Source organism: Mastomys coucha, unplaced genomic scaffold, assembly GCF_008632895.1.
Source record: "Mastomys coucha isolate ucsf_1 unplaced genomic scaffold, UCSF_Mcou_1 pScaffold9, whole genome shotgun sequence".
In the NCBI taxonomy this organism is placed as follows: domain Eukaryota; kingdom Metazoa; phylum Chordata; class Mammalia; order Rodentia; family Muridae; genus Mastomys; species Mastomys coucha.
In genome coordinates this window covers 17,191,220-17,216,851 of record NW_022196915.1, presented here as the reverse complement: position 1 = coordinate 17,216,851, position 25,632 = coordinate 17,191,220, and the positions used below count along the sequence as shown (strand labels likewise).

The window sequence follows — 25,632 nt, the reverse complement described above, 5'->3', positions numbered from 1 at the left end:
TGGAAGGACTGGGAAGGGATTGTAATCAGGGTGCAGGATGTGAGACCCTCCCAGAGAATCAATGAAAATGTTGTGTGGGGAAAAAAATGTAACTGCAATTTTTAACTGGTCACTGAATAACTTTACTGCTTGAGACCTTCTAACCTATACACACACACACACACACACACACACATATATTTAAAGATTTATTTATTTTATGTATGTGGGTACACTGTTACTGTCTTTGGACACACCAGAAGAAGGCATAAGACCCCATTACAGATGGTTGTGGGCCACCATGTTGCTGGGAATTGAACTCTGGGACCTCTGGAAGAGCAGTTCGTGTTCTTAGCTGTTGAGCCGTCCCTCCAGCCCCATACAATGCATTTTAATCAAATTCATTCCTTGTTCTATCTCTTCCAATCCTCAACTATCCTGTCACTATTTTGACTTCCCCATTTCATGTGCTCTTTAAAAAAAAAAAAATTCAGAGTCCCCTTCCACTGATGTGTGTACATGAATATAGGGTCATTCCAGAACTGTCACTCTCCGCAGCCAGCAGCAGCCAATAGCTCCACCTCTAGGGGTGGGGCTTCACCAGCTCCTCCCCATCCATGCGGGCTTTTAGTTGGCTTGATCTTGAGCATGTGGTCACTAACACTGAGTTCAAGTGTGTGCAACAGCACTGTAGTGATTAGATACTACTGTTTTACTGCAAACATCCATTACTTCTGGCTCTTATAATCGTTCTGCCTTGAGCCTTCAAGGAAGGAGACGTAACAGTAACACAGGTGTCTCATTTAGAGCTGAGCAGTTCACAGACCCTTATTCTCTGCATGTTGGCGAGTTGTTAATATAACTGCAAAAGATTGAACAATGTGCTACTGCTCTGTCAGGAGCACGTTTTAATATTTTACTTATTTAGGGGGCTGGCGAGATGGCTCAGCGGGTAGGAGCACTGACTGCTCTTCCGAAGGTCCTGAGTTCGGATCCCAGCACCCACATGGTGGCTCACAACCACCCGTAATAAGATCTGATGCCCTGAGGCCCTCTTCTGGTGCATCTGAAGACAGTACAGTGGATTATGCCAGAGCGAGCCGGGCCGGAGGGAGTGGGGCAGGAGCTGTACACATAAGATAAATAAATCTTTAAAAAAATTTTTTTTTTTACTTATTTATTTTGAGACAGGGTCTCAAATGTACCTCTCGCAACTTTGGAACTTGCTATGTAGAACAAGCTGACCTCAAATTCACAGAGATCTACCGGCCTCTGCCTCTCACGCACTGGGATTAAAGGCATGGACCACCACACCCAGCTACAAGTATATTTTTAAAAACTTCTAAGTGGGCCAGGTATGGTGATATATACCTTCAATACCAATATTGGGGAAGCAAGGGCAGAACTCTATGAGTCCTAGGGCAGCCAAGGTTGCATAGTGAAGGCCTATCTCAGAATTACCAAACCAAACCAAACAAACAATAGCAACAAAATCTTTTAATTAATAGAGAAACTCATATTAAAGGCATTATTTTGAGAAAATGTCACATCACCATGAGAGGTACAAGAAGTCCCACCCAGTTTCTTTAGAGTAGGATGTGGTAACTGTTACACAGCTCAGCAGTTCTACCCCCCAGTATCTCAGTAGACAGTGTCACGGAAGGACCTGCATGGGGCGGGGATGGGAGGAGCGGGAAGGGCAGTGCCCACAGCCAGTCTGTAACAGCACTCCATTGGAAACAGCGTAGACGTCCAGGAGCAGGGAACTGGACTAATTGTGCCCGCTGTCCAGACACGCAGAAGTCATGTGTCAATTATAAGGACCAAAGAGGAGGGGAAAGGAAATGGATGGTTTAGGGGAGCCGTCTCTACAGAGAAAGAGCATACTCCATAAGACAAGCAAGAGTTCCGTAGACTCTCCTGGAAACACTCTAGCTCTAAGATATGAGGTTGGAAGCCAGTTCCCCTCACCTCTCCACCTGCCTAGCCATGCTCAGCAAGAAGAAAGGAGAAAATAAGTTCTGAAAATTGAGGCTTAAAGGATCTTTTCATTTTTAGATAATGTCTCAATCCAATCTGGCTAGCTTCGAACTCATTATTTGCAACAGTCCTCTTGCAGAAGCTTCCCGAGTCCTGGGATTGCAGGCATGAAGCGTCATGCTTGACAGAATGGGGTTTAATTTCTTTCTTTAATTCATTTGTGTGTGTGGAAGTCAGAGAACAACTACAGGAGCTGGTTCTTTCCTCTACCACGTGCGTGGATCCTATGATCAACTTGGGTTGCCCATGAAGCTCAGTGTCAAGTGTGTTTATTTCTAACTATCTTGCTGGCCAGAGGTTTAGCCATTTTGTTGTTGTTTTTGTTGTTGTTATCTCTCCCCCAAACCCCCCCACAGCCCCTGCCCCAGACAGAGTTTCTCTGTGTAGCTCTGGCTATCCTGGAATTTCCTCTGTAGACCAGGCTGCCCTCCGCTTCCCAAGTGCTGGAATTAAAGGCCACCACCTGAGGTTTAAGGATTTAATTTTGAATAGCAAAATGAATGGACAGAGATAGAAAGTAAGGGGTCTCATGATGTCACTGGTCTTGTTGCCCTGGGGGCGGGTCTTCTGCAGAGACAGGCGTGACCTCAGGAAGATAAATTAAACTTTCACCCAATATTTAATAAACCAGTTATATGCCCCTTTGGGTTTCTTAATTCATTTTATTATTGTGTATCTGTTGATGGGTGGTAGGTGGGGAGTGCTCATGCCAAAGTGCGCCTGTAGAGGTCAAGGGACAAACATACAGTTCACTTCTCTCCTTCCACCTTTATGAGCATTCTGGTAGTCAGGCTTTTTCCACAAGTGCTTTCTCGCTGAGGCATCTTGCCAGTCCTAAATGAGTTATACCTTTTAGACACACAAACCACCAAAACTCATTCTTTGAAATACAATAATTTGTTTTATAATACTAGTATTCTGCTCTCCTTATGGGGGGGTGGCAAACTGCTAACCCTTCTGAGTTCTTAGCCTGTGGAGACAGACAAAAGGAGTATTTTGATTTAATTTCATTGTATTGCTTCTGTTTTTGGTTTTGTTTTTTCTCTTCAGACAGAGTCTTGCTATGAAGCCCAGAGTTGCCCTTAAAGTCCTTTTGTAGTCTGGGATGGCCTTGAACTTGAGGTCTTCCTACATTAGAAATACTAAGATTATAGGCATTGGCCACCACTGATCTACCAGGGTTTGGGGTTTGGGGTTTGGAGTTTGGGTTGTGGTGGTGTTATGTTACCCAGGCAGGCCTCATGCTCAGCTCAGGCAATCCTCCTGCCTCTCCAACAGTTGGAACACAGATGTGTGCACTGACTGGCTTGTGTTACTTTTTTCCCTTTTCATTTATTCATTTGTTTGTGGTTTGTTTGGAGACATGGTCTTTCTATATAACCCTGGCTGTCCCTCACTATAAACCAGGCTGCCTTTTACTTCACAGAGACCCACCTTGTCTCTGCCTCCTGAGTACTAGGATTAAAACCTGGTTTGTGTTACATTCCGTTTATTTGTTTGTTTGTTTGTTTGTTTGTTTGTTTTGAGACAGGGTCTCACTATGTAGCCTTGCCTGGCCTGGAACTCCCTATATAGAACAGGTTGGCCTCTAATCCATAGAGATCCTCCTGCCTCTGCCTTTCGAATGCTGGGACTAAAAGCATGTATCACCATACCCAGCCCTTGTATTACATTCTCTTTTTTAAAGTTTTTTTTTTTTTACTTATTCACTTTATATCCTGCTCAGTGCCCCCCTCCTGACCACCCCCTCCTACAATTCTTCCCCTCATCTCCTCTCCCCTTCTCCTTTGAGTGGGTGCCTCCCCCCCAACCCCCAGGTATCCCTCCTACCCTGGCATTTCAAGTCTCTTCCTCTCCCACTGAGGCCAGACAAGGCAGCCCAGCTAGAAGAACATATCCCATCTATAGGCAACAGCTTTCTGGATAGCTCCCATTTCAGCTGTTCAGGACTTATAGTGAGGTTGAACTAATGTTTCTAGTGTAATTAAAAACTCGGTGACTGGAATGGAGAAATAGCTCAGGAGTTAAGATCAATGGCTCCACAGAACTTGGTGGCATCTGCCTTCCAAGACAGCCAGAGAGATATATTAGAGAGGCCCAGTCTCATTTAAAAAAAATAAGGGCTGGAGAGATGGCTCAGTGGTTAAGAACACTGACTGCTCTTCCGAAGGCCCTGAGTTCAAATCACAGCAACCACATGGTGGCTCACAACCATTCATAATGAGATCTTCTGGGGTGTCTGAAGACAGCTACAGTGTACTTACATAAAATAAATAAATACATACATCTTTTAAAAAATATAAAAATAAAAATAAAAAAAGGACAGCTGCTCTTTCAAAGAACCAGGTTCAAGGCCCAGTACCCACAGAGTAGCTCACAACCATCTGCAATCCCAGGAGGAGCCAATGCCCTCTTCTGACCTCCTCAGAGACCAGACATGCATGTGGTATATAGACACATAGGCAATCGAAACACCCAAATAAAATTTAAGAAACTAAGGAACTTCTTTCTCTGGAAAGCACTAAATGGCAGACTACCCTCGCACAGCAGATATCTTGTGAGGGTTCAGGCTAGGGAGGCCAAGGAAGCTGTCCGAGTCTTGGCAGTGTGGCTCTGGTCACAGCGACTATAAGGGGGAATGCAGAACGCAAGGCCCCATCCCAGCTGGGCCTAGTTCTCATTAACTGTGCTGATCACTCACTATTCATGGGCACTGTAGGGCCTCCCTCTCAGCAGCCTGAGACCCTGTGACTCAACCTCGGACCACCCAGGGCCTCTAACTGGTAGTCACCTTTAGAAACAGGATCCTTGGGACTCAAGGGTGCTCACAGATCAGGATTCCTGGGTCGCATTTCTTGGGACTCTGCCCTTGTGGTCTGAACCTGTGTACCTGGCACTAGAGAGAGCAGAGGGACCTTGGGATCCTTGAGAGGAGAGGCCCAGCAATGCAGCCGCTAGGGGGCAGGACTCTCCCATGTGTTTCCTCTGAAAGCTGAGAGCAGATGAGCAAGGGCAATCAACAGGGAGGGTCCAACAGGGGTTATGTTAGTCAGAAGTCCATGTGGACTCCGGGCGTCAAAAAACAAACAAACAAACCAAAACAAAAACCTCCTATGGCGGTGAGATGGTTGGGGGTGGGGGGTGCGGTTAAGGTACTAGCCTGACAGGAAGGATACCCAAGTATCTGGAGAACCCAACTTGGGCTTAACACAAACACGCTTTGCCTATGGGCTCTCCATACACAAGTGGGGATGGGGGGTGGGGAGCAAAGTGTAGCTCTCTAGGAAGAGACCCTGGGCCTCTGAGACTTGGACCCCACAAGCAAATGTGAACCAATCAGAACTGTCAGGCTTTCTTTGCTTTTGTCAAGCTGGTCAGTGGAGCAACCCGGAAGCTCCCGGACCCTCTGTGCCTCTATTAATCACTCCCCCGTCTCTCAGCTGGAAGCTCCCGGACCCTCTGTGCCTCTATTAACCACCCTGTCTCTCAGCTTCAGCACCTGAGAATAGAGAAGAGCCTCAGCTCTGGTCAGGTGAGGAAGACTCCTTAGAAAGGAAGGTGGGCCTGCCCTGCCCTGTGGGGCCTCTGGGGTGGGCTGGAGATGTTCAGTGCAGCCTGGGCCCTCTGGAGAGCAGAGGATTCATTGTCCCTGACCCTAGTGCACAGGAAGCCAGGGGAGTCCCTGAACAACACTAACGGCCCTCCCAAGGGATCTCTGTAGGGAATGGCCTGTCCTTGGAAGCTTGATGTCACCAAGCTCTGACAAGGCATCAGAGCTCCAGCTCTGTACCTGTCTCATGTGCACACTTCCCTATTCCAATTAGCACTAATTGGACAAGTGGGAAAGCCCACAGACCATGCAGCAAATGCAACAGGGTCTGCTAGATCTCATGGAGCCAGTGTCTTTTAAGGGCCACATGAGATAGGCTTTGGGGCATGGGGCCTCAGGTGTCTGTCTCTCTGAAGGAGATGAACTAATGGGGCCACATCTGCAAAGGACCCCTGTGAGCCTCCTAGAAGATGGAAGTCATTGCAGGACAGTGGATGCGGATGAGGAGCCAAACAAATGCCCTTTTCTCAGACAGATATTTACAGCTTCTTGAACTCTGCCTACCAGATTCCTCTCCTCAAATCTGGACTGTCTCATTTCTTTTGTTCCTGCTCCTTACTACCCGAGTCAACCATTCATACAGCTGTTCATGTTTTAGGTGTCCTTGGAGTCCCTTCTTGGGTACCCCCTGGGGACCATGGAGATGAACATGCCTAACTTGGCTGGCTGGGAGGCCTCAGAGGCTTGCTGAGTGGTGAGGCCCTTGTTCTAAGGGCCCAAAAGCACAGATTGGTCAGAAGAGAACAGAGATATAAGGAGTGAGGCTGGGGGACAGAGAAGGCTGACCATGCTTGACTGCTTCCCCACTTGAGCAGCCCTCTCCCCTCTTTTGCCTACTGCTACCTAGGCCAAGGGAATCCCCAGCTGGCCCTTTCATGCTTGGTAGAGAGGAAGGGGCCAGGTAACCAGGCTATGTGCTTGGAAATGGAGGCCTCAGCTGCTGGTGTTCTGGGTGAGGCTGTTGGTCTTCTGATCCTTCAGACTAGACTCTAGGAATGAGCCAAGCTGTGCTCATATCCCAGGCAACAGGTGGAAGCTGAACACTAGAATCAAAAGGCTCCAAATATGAGCTCTCTGGGGCGGGGCTAGCCCTCAGGAGAAGGGTACAGCCTGAGACATCTAGTCAGTATTCCCTGAACAAAGGGTTGCCTCTGGAACGTGGTGGCATGCCTGGGCGATGTGGGCCCTCTGTCTCAGAGTGAGGAGCAGAGCCAGCCTGGCTTATTTGTTCTTCACCGACAGTTCAGACAGCCTGAGCTGTGGTAGTGGGAAGAATGCTTTCTATTCTTCACAACAATCTCTAACCAGGAGATAGAGGCTTGGCTCTGCACACCCCACCCCCCTTAGAGACCAACCTGGTCCTGGGCAATTTGGTGTTGCCATGACAACCACACACTTCTTCCTTACTTAGCCGACTGAATTCGAGTTACAGATTAAATCCTGGTGAGTTGTCTTCAGACATATGAAAAGATCTGTGCATCTCCCATCTCATCCATGCCTCTGATACCTGCCCCCCTCCCTCTTTTGCTGTCCAAGGCAAAGAAGATGCATCTGTACACTCTCCCTATGCTCCTAGGGTAGAAATAAACGCAAAGCTCACTTGAGATATGGCCGTGGAAGCATGCGCATGGCAGTACTGTACACGGTGGCTAAGATAAGCTAGGCAGGCTTTGTAACTGAAGGATGGTTCTTAGATCTCTCAGTTTAGGATGCACCCTTAAGGACTTGATTCACCAAGTCTGGGACTTGCCTCTGTGTGAATGAGCACTCTTGTATGACTGGGATCTTGGACCTAGGGCTTCTAGCCTGAACCTTTTATATGGTTCCCATGATTAACCTCAGCATCCTTTGACTGGGTATAGAGAAGAATCACCCATGTTGGCAATGGGCTTATAGCTTAGCCCTGCTGGATAGAAAGACAGTAACAAAGAGCAGCCCTGTCTGCAACGAGCATGGTGCAGGTGACCCCAGAGAGATGCCTCAGCCTGGCAGTCAGGTAGGGATGGTTTAGCATGTTAACACAAAGCAGCTATGTGGTAGTTTTAGAAAAGCACGGATCTTTCTGCTAAGCCAAACTTAAGGTCAGTCTAGCCTGCTCTCGGTCTGAGATAAGAAATGGGTCTGGAGGGATTCACCAGAACAAGTCCCTTAGGATGGACACAAAACCTGCCTCTGTCCTCTACAGTGAGGGTCAGGAGTCCCTGCTCTGTGTTGTAGGGATTACATGTGAGAGGTCCTATTCACTGGGCTACAGCATCCTTTGGTCAGAGGCGGTCCATGACCATGACTGTATCTCTTAGTTAGATCTGCACTTCTGTTCCATCTTTCTACTCTTCTAAGCCTTAGTTTCCCAGTAATCCTAACATTCAGAAAACAAAGACAGGGAGTGCCCAGGACAAACTGGCTAGTTAGAGTAACTGAACTGAATCTGCGAGCTCCAGGTTCAGGGAGAGACATCAGGAAAGAAGGCAACTGAGGTCATGTAGCCTCCACATATACATATACACACATCTACACAAACACATTCATATACATGTGAACATACACATACATGTATACATACCACATACACATGTAATAGTGCAATATACAATATCAAGAGGTAACATCATTTATCATCAAAAAACACAGCACATAGACATATTCAGACTCCATGGTGAGCATGATGCTGATCTAGCACTCATGTGGATGTGGCTGTATCCAGGCTCTGGTCTTGGAGTACACAGGCCCACTAGCTCTTAACGCCCCATCCCACCACTGAGGGACTGCTCAACTCTGACTCCCCTGGGCTTCTACGATGTTTTTTTGGTTTTTGTTTTTGCTGTTGTTCTGAGGTAGTATCTCACTCCATAGCCCAGGCTGTAAACAAGCTTCCCGTTCATCTTCTCAAGTGTTGGAATTAGAACTGTGTACTACATACCTGGTATCACATTGTGAACAAACACACACACACACACAGAGAGAGAGAGAGAGAGAGAGAGAGAGAGAGAGAGAGAGAGAGAGAGAGAGAGAGAGAGAGAGAGAGAGAGAGAGAGAGAGAGAGAGAGAGAGAGAGAGACAGAGACAGAGACAGACAGAGACAGAGAGACAGAGACAGAGACAGAGACAGAGAGAGATCCCTAATGGGTACTTGAAAATACAGACATGAACATAAGCTAATTTCCCACTAATGATGAAATAAGATAACAGGACACCCTCTGGTGGCCTTCCATCCAGTGTCAGGCCTTCTCAGTCTGTTGCAAGGATAGCCAAGAGGAAGCAGAGGCAAGAATAACCCATGGACTTGGGCACTATGCCCATGAGCCCTGCTGGCAGTCAGAGCACCACACAATTTCAGTTACAAAAGAAACAAATGTAAGCGGCTCTGTCCTTCAATTGCCCCCCATGGTCTGACATCTGCACACCTGCAGAACATGTTCTTGTCATTACAGACATGCCTCTTGGGGACATCAGAGGCCACATGGGGAAGAGAGTAATCTTCAGCTCTAATTTGAGAACATAAAGATGTACTATGCTAATCTGTCTTTTTCTGAAATTATGTCAACGCGCTAGGGAAACAAGGAAGAATATGTGAGCAAAATTTCTATTCTGTCCAAGTATGTACAGAGAAAAACACTGCTGCTTGTCTTCTGGCTACAATGGCTTATTCTCTGGAGTCTTTGTGATTTCTCCTGTGGAACCCAAGGCAGGCTCAGTCTGGAGGAGTGGGGCAGATGATGTTCTGAGGCTAGACCTTTACCCTTGAAGTCTGAAGTTCCAGGATTGCCAGCTTCCCTTTGTGAGCTGATTCCTAACTCTCCCAAGAATGAAAGCCCTTCTGAGAGGGACCTCTGGCAACCTTGTTCACTCTATCACTGTTCACAATACCCTCTTCCTCTTCTGCTTCTTTCTCCTGAGGCAGGGTCTCTGTAGCCTAGGCTGGTCTCCTTCTGACACGCCTCCTGAGTGCTGGGATTGGAGGCTTAGGCCATCATACCTACTATGTCATGATTTTCAAAGAAGGTTCATAAGAGTGAGGAGTGTGTGAGCCAGGGTGAAGTCTGGTCTCCCCCACACTTGCCTTTCTTTCACCCAGCAGGCCTGGAGAAAGCCAGCAGGCCTGGAGAAAGCAACGCACTACTCATTCCACACACTGGAAAGAGTGCCAGGATCTCCCAGACAGGAACTAGAAACGTGTCTTCAGTTGTCACCTTCCAAAGTGAGTACAACAGTCATGTCTTACTTAGTCAATGTCCACTGATGGGCACTGATGGAGTACCCAACTCCATTCCACAAGGCCCAGGCTTGTGACAAAGTGGTGCAGATGAGATTCAGAGTAGGAGTCTAGTGGGAAGGAAGGCCTGGGGCTGGGCAATTTTCACCTTCCATCCCCAGGGAGCACAAGGAGGACAGGTGGCTTCTGCCTAAGGCATTTGCCAAGCCAGAGAGACATTGTTGCAAGCCCTTCTAATCATGATGGTCAGGCCCCTCACCCAGACTACTCTTATGGCCATTTCCATCAAGATGCAGGCAGCAAGCTCCACCCTACAGGACAATGTCTATGATTAAGCCACAGGAATCGCACCAATCCCTGAGCTCAAAATCCCACCAATCACTGAGCTTGCGCCAAGATCAGGCCACAAAATCTTACCAATCCTAGGCCACCCTGGAAAGACCCTCCCCCTTAGGAAGCACCTATATAACGCCTGCTCAGGCTTCTGCTTAGGTTCCAGCTGTTTCTCAGCCGAGCAGAGGCAGCCACCCTCTTGTGATGTTCCCAATAAACCTCTTGTGTGAGGTCTGTTGTGCAGTGACTTCCTGGTATTCCCTGGCTCCTGCCTGCCAGGATACATTTCCCTTCAGAGCTGTAACACTTGCATTGGGGAAAACCTTTCACCTCAGAGTCGTCCCACAATTGTGACAGTAGCAACAACTTCATAACTTGAGGGCACTTTTTACTGCAGAAAAGGACAGAATGTAACAAATGAGGATGGAAGACTCCTTTGCAGGGAAGCTGTTCTGTTACAGGACCTCACTGAGCACCAGGAGCTGGAAGGCAACCCTAGATGAACCATGTTACTCTACAGAGCCTCTAACTAAAAACAGGTGGGCTAGGGCTCACCTGATGCCAGGGTGCCCCATCCGCAGACTCTCTTGTGATATATCACCTACGGCAGTTGCCTCCCAAAGAGCCAGTTCTATTTCTCCTTCAGAGGTTTGTGCTTGACCACACAGATGGAAGATGTGATGGCAGGCTCCAGGCAAAAAGTGGTGAAAATGATTGTCTCAGCAATGGAGAAATAGAGCCACTTCCTGGAAAGCAGTGCCTGGCTCTGGGCCCTCCTCTTTCCTCCAGTTACCTACCAGCCTGCTCCCTGCTGTCACTGTCTGGGCCCCAATATTGATGAGAAGTGTCCCATTGTGTAGCTAGGAGGAGCTTCGAGTCCAGCCTCTGCCAATCTCAGAATAAAGTGGTCTCCTCAACTCCTTAGGCCATGGCTATATTCACCTGCACTTTAGAGAGTCCAGAAAGCAGTTGAAAACCGTACATGGCCTGGTCCAAAATGCCACAGCTGAGAAGGCAGGTATTAGTAATGAGAAAATGCAGGGCTGTGCATTACTTCTAGAAAGAAGGTGGCAGGGTGTGGGAAGGAGTCCTGAGCTGCTGTCCATCTGCTCGTCCATCTTTTAATAAAATGGGCCCTGATGTAGTAGCATATGGTAGACGGCATTCGGAAAGGTGAGTAGAGAAAGGAGCCTGTGGTCAGCTGTAGAGCCTCCTCTCTACCCCGGACTGAGAATCTTGTGGTTCTGCTCCCATAGACTCAGAAGTCACAGGCTGCTGGTGCCAGGAGCAGAAAACGAATACTGTGGGTGTGGGCATGGCTGGTCCTGGCCTGCTAGGAAAGAGGATGACACATTCGACTCAGCTTGCCAGCATCATAGTCAGGTGAGCTTGCTGAAAAACTCATCCTTGAGCTCTGCCCCCAAACGGATTCTGAAGGTGTGGCATAGATCCAGGAACCTCCCCTCTGAAAACCTCTGGGGCCAGGAGACTCTGAGGAAGGCAGCCTAAGGACTATGTTCTAGGTTTGGGATTAAGAGGACATGTGGTGACAGAGTTCTAGGGAAGAGACAGGGGTAGTCAATAGAGAAGGGGGCTCATGAGCTCTGATGGCCCATTCCTGTATGCTTATTCCTGTATGCAGCAAGAAGACACGAGGAGGAAAGCTGCTTCTTCCCGTGTGTTCTCCCTGATACTCCAAGGAACTACTCACTTCTGAGCTAGCTTGACCCAGCCTTACAAAAACACAATTGAAACTATACTTTTTAGAGGACTTCTAGTTGCCCAGGATACCTTACATCTAAATACTGTCCCTGAAGACACTCGGAGAAGCCTCTGAGTAGATACAAACACACCCAGGTAGCCTGAACACTGGCTCTATGTCCTATCCCAGTTACTCAGGCAGCAGGGGGGCCACAAGTTTAAGGCCAAACAAAGCAACTTAACAAGAACTTCTCTCAAAATAAAACTCTTGCAGAGGGCTGGCAGTGTAGCTCAGTGTCAGAGCACTGGCCTAGTCCCCAGTAGCACAGAACGACAAAGCACATGTCAAGGTCACTGGCCCAGTCCTACTGTGCTTGGACCTCTTGGTATTAACTCCAAGCAAATGGTTCTAAATGATGCTCTTGGAGCTGGCAATAGGGCTCCTAAATGAGAAAGCTTGCCACACAAGCCTGACACCTGGAAGGAAAAAACTAAGTCCTACGAGTTGTCCTCTGACTTCCATCACATGGGTGCCCACACTAGCACACATGCACAAATCATGCAACATAACAAGTCAGACACACACACTTTTTTTTTGTTTTTGTTTTTCAAGACAGGGTTTCTCTGTGTAGCCCTGGTTGTCCTGGGACTCACTCTGTAGACCAGGCTGGCCTCAAACTCAGAAATCCGCCTGCCTCTGGTCTCCCAAGTGCTGGGATTAAAGGCGTGCGCCACACACACTTTTTTTAAAAAAAAAGGTAAATACATGGGTTTTGTTTTTGTTTTTCATTTTGAGACAGAGTCTCCCTATGTAGACCAGACTGACCTTGAACTCAGAGATCCAACTGCCTAAGTGTGAATGCTAGAATTAAGGATGTGTGCTAGGGCTAGTGAGAGGACTCATTGGGTAAGAACATGGACAAGTCTTCCAAAGGTCCTGAGTTCAAATCCCAGCAACCACATAGTGGCTCTCAACCATCTGTAATGAGATCTGACGCCCTCTTCTGGTGTGTCTGAAGACAGCTACAGTGTACTTATTTATAATAATAAGTAAATCTTTGGGCCGAAATGAGAGCAGGGTCGACCGGAGCGAGCATTGACTAGAGCGACAACCAGATGAAGGCTCACAACTATCTGTACAGCTACAGTGTGTACTTATATGCATAAAATAAATAAATCTTTTTTAAAAAAAGGATGTGTGCTAACATATCTGGCCCTCTAGTTACCCTTGTTGGCTCTCTAGAGGCAAATATGGAAGATTTGGGGACATTGTGCCAGAAGATTATAAACTATTGGGCATCAAGATAAAGTCTGTGTGTATAGCACCAAGGGCAACCATACCAAAAAGGGAATTAAAGGGGGAAAAGAAACCTATTTACTTATTTTTACACCCCAGAGAAAAGCCTGACGATGTTCCTTGCAGGAGCAGCATGCAGGACGTAGGAACCTCGCTTATGAGGTAACCCAGAGGCCCACACCTCTGGGCATGCCATTCTTGCTCTGGCTAGAAAACAGCTGTACTGACCAATACTGGAAATAATGAGTCAGTTCAGAGGGTTTGACTCTGACTTTTGCCATATGCAATGTGCCTTGTTTTATTCTAAGGAAAAAGGAGATACCCATGGAACTATGATCATCATCTGTGCGACATTCATGGCAAAACTAAAAGCAAGCTGGAAAGCAGCACCCCTTAGGTGACAAAGCAGCTCAAACTTTCCATCTCTAGATCTAAAGCCACCAGGCAGTTTTCATATACTCTACAGTCAAGAAATCTGGAGTAACTCATTCTGGGACATGAGCTGCTCTGGGAGATACAGCATGACCATGACAGCAAAGACCCTCCCCAGGGATTTCTGGGAAATGAGATTTGCATCTCCTGGATGTATGGATGTGTAGGCTGGGGATATGGATATAGCTCAGTGGTAGAGAGACTGGCTCACATGAGTGAAGCCCCGGCCGGGTTCAATGCCTAGGACTGCAAATGTTATTTCAGAAATATTTCTCACTGAGTAGTATTTTTTTTTTTTTGAGACAGGGTTTCTCCGTATAGTCCTGGCTGTCCTGCAACTCACTCTGTAGACCAAGCTGGCCTAGAACTCAGAAATCCACCTGCCTCTGCCTCCCAAGTGCTGGGATTAAAGGCCACCAACGCCCGGCAACATTTTTCTTCTCTAAAAACTAAAACCACAGGACTGATACAAGGAAAGACACATTTTTATTTTTATTTATATTTGTTTTTTTGAGACAGGTCTGGCTGTCCTGGAACTTGGAGATCCACCTGCCTCTGCCTCTGAAGTACTGGGATTAAAGGTGTGTGCCACCACTATGGCTGAAAGCCACATTCTCCCTCCCCACCCCCCCTGCACCCCCTCATCTCCCCCCACCTCGAAGCCCTGGCTGTTCTGAACTCACTCTGTAGACCAGGCTGGCCTTGAACTCAGAAATCTGCCTGCCTCTGCCTCCCAAGTGCTGGGATTAAAGGCATGGGCCACCACTGAAAGCCACAAATCTTACGCCAAGATTTGTTCTTGTTTGGTGTGTAACTTCAGGGGCTCCTTACTTTTTTTATAGAAGAAACTAACCCCTTTGTAGCAGGTCAATGGCTACATTGCTTTTTCTTGGCCAAACAATGGTTAAATATTAACATCTAAGAGAGTTTGTTAAAAGATGCAACTTCAAAGGTCAATCACACTCAAAGGGAACTAATTTATTAACAAAAAGGGCTTTTGGTCTTCACTTGAAAGCTTCTCCTTTGGCAGGAAGCCTCCGACTGGACGATCTCTCCTCTGCAGTCTCACCTCCAGGGTGATCCTGATTCCACGGCAGGTCTCTGGCACAGCAACACATTTCCAAGAACGGCTCTATGCTGGGTCCAGGTACCAAAAGTGCCAAAGCATCACCAAAGTCATGTCATTTTGTCACTGAGTCTGGGTCTATTCAACTGAGTCCTGAGAAAGTGGATCAGCTTGGTCTCTGTGAGGAAAGCTGTCCCAAGAGTCACTCCTAAGCAGATGGTCCCCACAGCAATGTGTGCCAGCCTAGCTGGCCAGCCCCGCTCACAGCAGAGGAATGCCTAGGGAAAGAAATTAGAGTCACTGCCAGACACACCAGGGAAAGAAGTTATCATCTAGCTGCTGCTGCTGCTTTTCTTTTTAAGGTTTATTTATGTGTATAAACACATGTGCATAAGTGTGCTCTGTGTATGTGCCCTGTGCCTTTAAAAACCAGACAAGGCAATGGACCCCCTAGAACTGAGTTACAGGTGGTTGTGAGTCATGATATGGGTGCTGAGAACTGAACCTGGGTCCTCAGTCTAGGCTCTTATTTACTGAGCCATCTCCCCAGCCCTATCCAGCTTCTAAGTCAGATACAAAGCATGGTGATGAGGCAAGGGGGAGAAGATGGCCAATGTGTTTAGACTGGCTGGAAGATGGCGGTCTAGAGGGAAGAACCATGCACAGCCTACAGAAGTGGTGCAAAGGCTGCTGGGAGTCTTACCTCTGAGACACTAGTAATCCCAGCACTGAGGACAAACACCCCAAGAAGAACTGGTGACAGGCGCAGGCCAGCCAGGGGTCTGTGGGGGCTCTCTCGGAAGTAGTGATGGATGAAGGAAAGGCTCTGTGTGATCCGGATGCCCATGTTAAAGCAGTTGGCCATGATGAAGCCCACACTACCACACCAACTAGTCAGCAGGTAGGATAAGACTAAAAACGAGGATGACAGTGCCAGCATGGTGAAATTGTACCTGGGAGACAAGCAGAATGGGGAGGTGAGTATCTTACCCCCAAAAGCTGCCATATCAACTCACAGGAACATCCCTGAGTTCACATTACTCCAGATAAGTTCCCATAATCCAGTGGTTTTAGTTTTTAGGTGTGCTGTGGGCAAGGATGGTTTATTATGGTTCTTGTGCTAGATTAAACCCAGTGCCTTATATATGCTAGACAAGTTCCTTTGCCTCTGTAAGTTTTTTCTTTTTTTATGGGCTGTCACTTTGTAATCCAGGATGACTTTGAACATCCTGAGAACTAGAATTGCACATCTGAACTGCAATACCTGGCTCAGCTCTTGGCTGTTTGTTGTTTTTTGTTTTGAGACAAAAAAAAAAAAAAAATGTAACCTAGGCTCACTTCTTACTTAGTATATAGCTCAGGCTGGCCTTCAGGAATCTCTCATTCTCTGACTACTATCTCTGTCTCTCTCTCTCTCTGTCTTTGTGTTTGTCTATCTCTCTCTTCCCATTTGAGGACCTCAGAACTGAACCCAGCTAAGCAATCTAAGCTTGTACAAGCTAAGCAAGCACTCTTTGCTGAGAAACAGTTGCAGCCCTCAGGCCTTAAAGTCATTTTGACTTCCTGCCTCAGCCTCCCAAGAGCTAAGATTACAGTTGTGTGCCTCCATGCCCAGCCATAACCCAGGCTTTTGTAACACTCAATACTACATAGTTAATATGAAAAGGTGACTTTCTCCTGACTCCCTAGACAGAAGACATACAATTCTAAACACTTACACTTCTAAGGAAAATAATTTATCAGGTGATACTTTGAAAACGAAACACAAAAGGCCTGTTCAGCTGAAGTCTCCAGTGAATGTGACCTGGGTAATAATGCACACTCTGTAAACAGCTGTGGGGAGCGCTAGGGACACTGGCAAGCAATAGGACACATGGCTCCTATCCTGCTAAAGTTGTTCACTACAGAAATGAACCAGCACAGTGAGGCTGAGAACCAACCCAAGGACTAAGGCAACACTCCACCTTTGCTACTAGCCAATTGCTTCGATATCTCATCCTGCTTCTCCTGGGAAATGATCCACCATGCAGGAGACTCAAAGCAAGTGACAGGTCTCCAGAATGAAGGATGAGCAGTGAGCAAAGCCTGGACACTCCCTGGTGCATCCCAACCTCTTGCAGACTCCTTGGGTTCTTTATATCTCTAGTGCTCTTTGGATGTGGAGCTCAATGGTTATGCTACTTTTCTCACTTGTGATTTCTTCTTCTTCTTCTTCTTTTTTTTTTTTAGATATTTTCTTTATTTACATTTCAAATGTTATCCCTTTTCCTGGTTTCCCCTCTGAAAACTTCCCACCCCCTTCCCCTTCCCCCTGCTCACAAACCCACCCTCTCCCACTTCCTGGTCCTGGCATTCCCCTACACTGGGGCATCAAGCCCTCACAGGACCAAGGGCCTCTCCTCCCACTGATGACCGCCTAGGCCATCCTCTGCTACATATGCAGCTGGAGCCATGAGTCCCACCATGTGTACTCTTTGGTTGGTGGATTAGTCTCTAGGAGCTCTGAGGGTACTGGTTAGTTCATATTGTTGTTCCTCCTATGGGGCTTCCCCTTCAGCTCCTTGGGTCCTTTCTCTAGTTCTTCCATTGAGGACTCCGTGCTCTGTCCAATGAATGACTCTGAGCATCCACCTCTGTATTTGTCAGGCACTACCAGAGCCTCTCAGGAGACAGCTATATTAGGCTCCTGTCAGCAAGCCCTTGTTGGCATCCACAATAGTGTCTGGGTTTGGTGACTGTATGTGGGATGGATCCCCATGTGGGGTAGTCTCTGGATGGTCTTTCCTTTAGTCTTTGATCCACATTTTGTCTCTATATCTCCTCCCATGGGTACTTTGATCCCCCTTCTAAGAAGGACCAAAGTATCCACACTGTGGTCTTCCTTCTTCTTGAACTTCATGTTCCCTGTGAATTGTATCTTGGGTATTCCAAGCTTCTGAGCTAATATCCACTTATTAGTGAGTGCAGACCATGTGTGTTCTTTTGGAATTGGGTTATCTCACTCAGGATGATATTTTCTAGTTCCATCCATTTACCTAAGAATATCATAAATTCATTGTTTTTAATAGCTGAGTAGTACCCCATTGTGTAAATATACCACATTTTCTGTATCCATTCCTCAGTTGAGGGACATCTGGGTTCTTTCCAGCTTTTGGCTATTATAAATAAGGTTGCTATGAACATAGTTGAGCATGTATTCTTATTACATGTTGGAGCATCTTCTGGGTATATGCCTAGGAGTGGTATAGCTGGATCCTCAGGTAGTACTATCTCCAATTTTCTGAGGAACCACCAGACTGATTTCCAGAGTGGTTGCACCAGTTTGCAATCCTACCAGCAATGAAGGAGTGCTTCTCTTTCTCCACATCCTCGCCAGCATCGGCTGTCACTTGAGTTTTTGATCTTACCCATTCTGACTGGTGTGAGGTGGAATCTCAGGGTTGTTTTGATTTGCATTTCATACACCCATCATCAGTATTCTGTAAAGGAAAGAACTGCATCCTGGCATCATAAAAATGTTGCCAGAGTCCTCAAAAAGGCCATGAGCTATGAGCCAAATCCCCCAGCATCTGTATTCTGCCTATTTCACGCAGGTACTCTATAAATATGCAGTTGGTGAGAGAGTTAAACCCTATAGGTCCCTAAGCTATGTCCACTAAGCTAAGTAACTAAGTAGCTTCTGGGGCCACAACCCAGATTCCTAACATCAGAGGTGGTGAGAAAGCAACTGTTCAGTGAGTAATGTGTCTGACTACAGATCAGAAGAAGCCACTGTGTTCCCAAATAGCTGGTTACAGACCTTTGAACTGACCAAGGTCATGACCTACAAAAGCTTGCTTTATCAGAGTTCATGGTAAGGAATGCATATACATGTATGTGTACACACACATAGACACAGACACACAGACAAACAGACACACATAGACACAGGCACAGACAGACACACACACACATAAACACACACAAACACACACACTGCAACAAAGAAGGTAAAATTTCACCCAGGATTTGAGATACTGTATTTACTTCTCAGTAGAAACTGTTGCCATGAGCAGTAGATACACAAGAGCTTGTATCTCCACACTACTGCTCCAAGCTCCAAATCTGCAGATGTAAGTGTAGTTCTCACCCCTGATCAAGAAAAGTTCTCTTTGCATCAAAGACCAGTATAGAAAACCATAACCAATCAAGATGCAGAGTTGTGGAGTTCAGCCCCAACTGACCCATTTACAATACAATTCCTGCACCTAAGGCTCAGAGGTCATAGCAGAAGAGGGGACAGAGAGACTGTACGAGACAGAGACAGAACAGGAAGATCACTGTGAGGTTACTTCCCTAGAGCTATAAGAAGCTACACCAACAAATTCTTAACAACATGGCTGCCTACATATGACCTGAACAAAGACAATGCCAACGGGCATGCTAAAATGGACAGGAGAAAGCTCAGGAGGTCCCAAGCCTACACAAAGAACTAAATTATAACCAATTAGGGAAATGCTGAGAATGGAAGAAATAGTCTTCCCTAGGGTATGCACATCAATTGGGTATGTGATACCAAATGGTCAGTCCTAAAAATATACACATAGTAACGTACAGACTGAGCAGGTTCCATTTAAATATGTAAGAATGAAAACACACACACACACACACACACACACACACACACACACACACACACCAGTTAAAGAAAGAGAGGCTATGAGCAAGAGGGGTAGCACACAGCAGGGTTTGGAGGGAGGAAAGGGGATTGAGAAACGATATATTTATATTATAATCTTAACTTTTTGTTTTTTAATTTAAAGGAAAGAAAACTACCACCTGTTGCCCAAGTTTCTTCATGATTTGGTCATAATACTTTCTGTTTCTCTTAAACATTTCAAATATGTTTAGCATTGCCTCACCTCCTCCACATGAATGTCAAAATTACTGTTAATTAAAATTCCTTTCATAATGTAGATTCTGGCCTGGCATGGTGGTGCACACCTTTAGTCCCAACACTTGAGAGACAGAAGCTGGTGGGTCTCTTTGAGTTCAGGGCCAGCAGGTTTACATAGCAACTTCCAGAACAGTTAGAACCACATAGAGAGAAACTGTCTCAGAAAAAAGAAAGGAAGGAAGGAAGGAAAGAAGGGAAAAGAAAGGAAGGAAGGTGTGGCAGAAGCCATGCATACACACTGCCATACCTCTCACTTAGCATGCCTTAGACTATATTTATTATTATTATTATTATTATTATTATTATTATTATTATTATTATCATTTTATTTATTTATTTGGTTGGTTTTTTTGAGACAGGGTTTCTCTGTATAACCCTGGCTGTCCTGTACCTCACTCTGTAGACCAGGCTGGTCTCGAACTCAGAAATCCGCCTGCCTCTGCCTCCCAAGTGCTGGGATTAAAGGCATGCGCCACCACCTCCTGGCTCTATATTTTATTTTTAAATTACTCAATGTTAGAAGCAGCTTCAAATTGAAATGTGGTATTTTTCAAAGTTAAACTTAGTCTTTTCTATCCATAGGAGAGAGTAGACTCCAAGCAGTACTGCAGCTACAAAGCTGACTAGCTGAGATGAAGGTCATGAACTGACAACCACTGTAAAATGACAGGTTGTGACCTACCAACAGGCTGGCAAGTTCATTCAGTATGCCATACTGTGTCTTTAAGACTTTTATCTTGTTTGTATGCATGCATCTCTGTCTGTGTGTGTGTATTCGAGTACACATGTGCTGTAGTGCACCTGTAGAGACCAAAGGTCAACTTGCAAGAGTCACTTCTCTCCTTCAACCATGTAAGTCCGGAGGATAAAACTGTAGGATTCAGGCTTAGTGGCAGGCAGCCTTACCCAGTCCTGTACATAAATGAGATGCTTCTGCTTTATGGTCCTTGCTTCTGTCATATACATTTACATGTATATTGGGTTATGTTGTACCTGAGACCAGCAGTTTTCACAGCTTCAGATTCAGAATTGCTTGGAGCTGGTAATGAATAGCTTCCCTGGCTCAAGTCTCCTAAAATTCCAATTTATTGACCTGGGAGACAAACAGAAGACTCCCTAAGACAACCGCATCAGTCTGGGCTAGCATCTTGGCTAAACTCCAGTCACTGTGCAGCACTGGCTCCTGTGTGCAGCAGTCTAAGATGAGGACAGACAGAGGTTGATCTGAAAAGGGAGGACTCCCTGACTCTGGGCTACCTCTTCCTCACTCTACTCCTAAGACCAAGCCTCTGAAGTCCTCAACAGTACTCTGTAACAGAGGCAGCATGGAAAGCTTCAAGGATGCAGAATCCAAGGGACAGTGGCTAGGAGGCCACCCACCTTGTCACTCACAACCGCCCTTTCCTGTTCTCTCTCCCTCATCATTTTATCCTTCAAGTGATACCTTAAGATACTGCCCTAGTATTTTTGGCATTTAGGATATAAAAAGCGGGTAATGGACCAAAGATATTAAGCTACTTCGCATCAGAATAATAAAGGAAAATTTAAAATATCCGCTCAAGGACCTATTGACTGACTGTATAGGTATGAGGGGAGAGAATAGTAAAGTAGGGTGAACAAGAAACTCTAACTATCTCCACGGGAGATTTTTAAATGACAGCTTGTCTTAAAACTACTAGTGAGCCGGGCAGTGGCGGCACAGGCCTTTAATCCCAGCACTTGGGAGGCAGAGGCAGGCAGATTTCTGAGTTCAAGGCCAGCCTGGTCTACAGAGTGAGTTCCAGGACAGCCAGGACAACAAGAGAAAACCTGTCTCGAAAAAACAAAAAAACAAAACCAAAAAAAACCCCAAAAAACAAAAAACAAAAAACTACTGGTGAAAATCCCTCCTAGGGCAGGGATCCCAATCTGAAGCTAAGAGAGAAGAAAAGCTTGTATTGAAATAATATATCTTTGAGCCGCCTTCTTAGGATAGATGTCACAGAATCCCCAAGGTCCTTGAAGAACTACAAATTCATTTCTTAGGGACAAGAATTTTCACACACACACACACACCCCACATACCACATGTACACACCATACATACACACACATACTACACACATACATACCATATACATATACCACACACACACACACACACAGACACACACACACACACTGACTAAATGACTATCATAGATGGCCATTGTGTGATAACCATGAGGACCACTGTGTTATAGCCACTGTGAGATGACCACTGTTAACAGTCATTATGTCATTGACAGTGTGTGACAGCCACTGTTTGACGGCCATTGTATGATGGTTACTATGTGATTGCCATCATGTGATGGCCACTGCATGGTAGCTAGAGTGTTATGGCCACAGTGATGGCCATCATGCAATGGCAACTATAGTGTCCCCAGATAATGTGTTACAGTCACAGAGGGTAGCAGGTAGATGTACAGGTGACTTGCCTGCCTGCACCTGTCTCTACACACTACATGCATGCATTGCCCAAGGAGGCCAAAGGAGGCTGCTGTGTCAGATCCCTGGAGTTACAGATGATTGTCAGCTGTCATGTGGATGCTGGGACTCGAACTTTGGTCTCTTGAAGAACAGCCAGTCCTCTTAACTGCTGAGCAAACTCTCTAACCCCTAAGAAAGGCAATCAAGTATCCCATCTGGAGTTGAGGCATCCTTCAGGATCTGAGCAGGGAAGTAGTGGAATGGATGGCTAGCTTCTCCTAAGGTTGACTGCACACCTGAACAAATACAACTCTGCCAGGGTGATACCGCACCCCCATTAAAGGAAGCAGAATACTGGCCTCCTAGCCCCACTGTGGGAAACACCAGGTTAATTGTGCCAGGGCCATGGTGATCCTAGGAGGTTACACACTAGTGGTCTCGTGTGGCCTCTCAGAAAAGTGTAGACAAGTCCATGCTCAGAATGGAATGAAAAAGATTCACAAGTTACTTAACTGTGGCCAAAGACCATGATTAAAGGTGCACCTTCTAGATTACCCACCTGTCAACCTCCTCTTTGCTCATGGCAGCAAATGTGAAACACTCGGTCACACCATTGATAGCAAGCAGGAGGACATAGAGGCAATAGCAACGCATCAACACAGGGCCTACAAGGAAAGAATGCACAGATTCCAGGGTCAAAATGGGACGTACCATTAGCTCTAGCTTGTGTTCAAAGAACGGGGTCATGGGACCTAATGGTAGCACTGGCAGATTACATGCCTACTTAAGGACTCCTAGCATCCCACAGCACTGACTACAACACTCAGATAAAATCAAATGGACAGTGAGGCATAAATGCACAGATCTCTTGCTGGACTGCTGAAAGCTCATCTGGCCATCTAGCAAAACTTCGAGCATCTTCAGTCAGCACAGAGGGGACACTGGGTAGTTGAGCACTGAAGACACCAGTGGCTCTATGTCTTAAGGGAACTGTCAACTGAGCAGGTTGAAATTCCTTTGGGAATGGCCCAGGGCCCAGGACCAGCAGGAAACTCCTATGACAGAATCTTCACAACTCAGAGAGAGCACCAGAGCTCCCAGTGGTACTTTTCCTAAATTAAAGTAATATGGTATTACAACCAGCAATGAATTTTTAAAAACTTTGTTGATCAAGGCCAGGGGGATGGCTCAGTGAGTAAGGGTGCTTGCTGCCAAGACCAATGACCTAAATTTTATCCCTGTGAACCACATAATGGAAGAAGAGAATTCACTGAAAGCTGTCCTGACTTCCACACAAGTATATATCCACACACATCTGTATACCTATACACACACACACAAACATGCACACATGCACATACAAATAAATAGTCATTTTTAAAAACTACAGACCACAGACTAGAAGCTTTACCAATAAACTGATTCTTCTCTTTTCAGAGGGCTATTATTAAAAAGAGATGAACAAGTAGTTTCTTTTTTCTTCCCTCTCTCTCTCTCTTTCTCTTTCTCTCTCCCTCCCTCTTTCCCTCTTTTTCTGTCTTTTTTTTTCATTGTTGTTATTGGCATTGCTTTGTTTTGAGGGGACAGTTTCTCATGGAGCTATAGTTGACCTCAAACTCTTTACGTTGACAAAGATGATCCTTCTGCCTCTCTCTCCTGAGTATTGGTACTTCAAGCACGCAACACCATGCTCCCTGAATGAGGAATGGGCAATTTCTAATAAAACAAATGATCATTCAAACTATGACCCAGCAATTCCACCCTAGGTATCTATCCAACAGAAATGAACACATGTGTTCATAGAAAGTGCAGTGATTCTATTTATAGTCACCCAAACTGACCAACAATAGAAACTCAGATAAGCAAACTGTGGGCCTTCACACAGAGTAATACTTCTAAGCAAGAGTATTTTTCAAGGGAACTGGAGAGATGGCTCAGCAGTTAAGAGCGCTTGCCGTTCTTTCCAAGGACCTGGTGTGGTTCCCAGCATCTACCTAGTAGCTGGTAACTGTCTAAAACTCTCAATTCTGGTGATCTAGTGTTCTCTTGTACCCTCTAATGGCACCAGGCATGCATGCAGTGCACATACATACACACAGGCAAAACATTCATACACATGAAATTTTAAAACAAAATTATTCAAAGAAAAGAAAGGATTTCTGGGGGCTGGAGAGATGGCTCAGTGGGTAAGAGCACTGACTGCTCTTCTGTAGGTCCTGAGTTCGGATCCCAGCAACCACATGGTGGCTCACAACCACCCGTAATGAGATCTGGCGCCCTCTTCTGGTGTGTCTGAAGACAGCTACAGTATAATTATTTACAATAATAAATAAATTTAAAAGAAAAAAAAAGAAAGGATTTCTGGGTATCATGGTACATGCCTTTAATCTTAGCACTCAGGGGGCAGAGGCAAGTGGATCTGAGTTCTAGGGCAGCCTGATCTATACAGTTGAGGTCCAGACACACATAAAGACACAGACACACAGACACACAGATACACAGACACACATACACACACACACACACACACACACACACACACACACACCACCACCACCACCACCACCACCACCAACAACAACAACAAAACCAACAAAAACTGATGGAGCTTGGGCTAAGATTGGTGAGAATGCTTGCTTAGCACCTGCAGAGCCCTGAATTCAACTCTTGGCACCTAAATAAACCAATACAGGCATATATAGACAAATAAAGTGATAAGGCCAGGCTGTGAAGACATGACACTGTTTTTTGCCTAGTACAGGAATCCTTTCTAGGCAAAGTCAGGTATTGTGAAATAGTTAAGTGATCAGGAGAACTTGTTGGGATGGGATGGGAAGAACAGTGGTGTGAATGTTTCTTGTCATAAGAAATTCATCTGGGGGCTGTAGAGATAGCTCAGCGGTTAAGAGTGCCGACTGTTCTTCTGAAGGTCATGAGTTCAAATCTCAGCAACCACATGATGGCTTACAACCATCCGCAATGAGATCTGACCCCTTCTTCTGGGGTGTCTGAAGACGTCTACAGTGTACTTACATGTAATAAATAAATAAATCTTTTAAAAAAAATTTCATCTGGACACAAAGCATTAGTCAGAGCAAGGAGAGAATGGTATAAGAGGGAAACCCAACAGGCTATGTGTGCCCAGGTGCTGATGCCACACAGACAGCACATGGACTTGTTGGGGGGCATCTGGGTCAAGGGAAAGGCAGTGAGCTGGGTGTGGTGGCATATGCCCTGACTCCAGCACTTAGGAGGCAGAGAGACCACACAACGGCACTTAACTTAACTTCTGTGATTAATTACTAAGTGAGTGGCCAGCCCCTCTTGGCAACATCTTGTGGCTGTGTTAAAGCAGAAGCTAGTTTTTGGAGATTGCTTTCGAAGGAGGCAGCACTGGTGTAAAAGTTGGATCCCCAGTCTCTGCATGTAAACTTCCTAATGAAGCCTCCCAGCAGTTGCCTGATGGACATGTACTGCTTAAGGCACACATCCCAAGATATATACCACAGGTTTCAGAGTGGGTGTTTCCTCAACTTTAACAACCTTTGCTATGGTGTAGAAACATGGTCCTTTTTTC

General features: G+C 46.0%; 1 protein-coding gene across 2 annotated transcripts in view; it reads right to left on the bottom strand.

Annotated features, from left to right (window-relative positions):
* Positions 1 to 14,562: 14,562 nt before the first annotated feature.
* The window catches only part of Rft1 (RFT1 homolog), a 37,470-nt gene continuing 26,400 nt past the window's right edge, over positions 14,563 to 25,632 (bottom strand). For both annotated transcript variants that reach the window (XM_031362099.1, XM_031362100.1), the window contains exons 11-13: positions 22,615 to 22,720; positions 15,375 to 15,624; positions 14,563 to 14,949 (exon numbers count right to left, since the gene is read on the bottom strand). In XM_031362099.1, the coding sequence (XP_031217959.1) occupies positions 14,782 to 14,949; positions 15,375 to 15,624; positions 22,615 to 22,720 (524 nt within the window). In that variant the 3' untranslated portion in view covers positions 14,563 to 14,781. The remainder of the gene's footprint in view (positions 14,950 to 15,374; positions 15,625 to 22,614; positions 22,721 to 25,632) is intronic.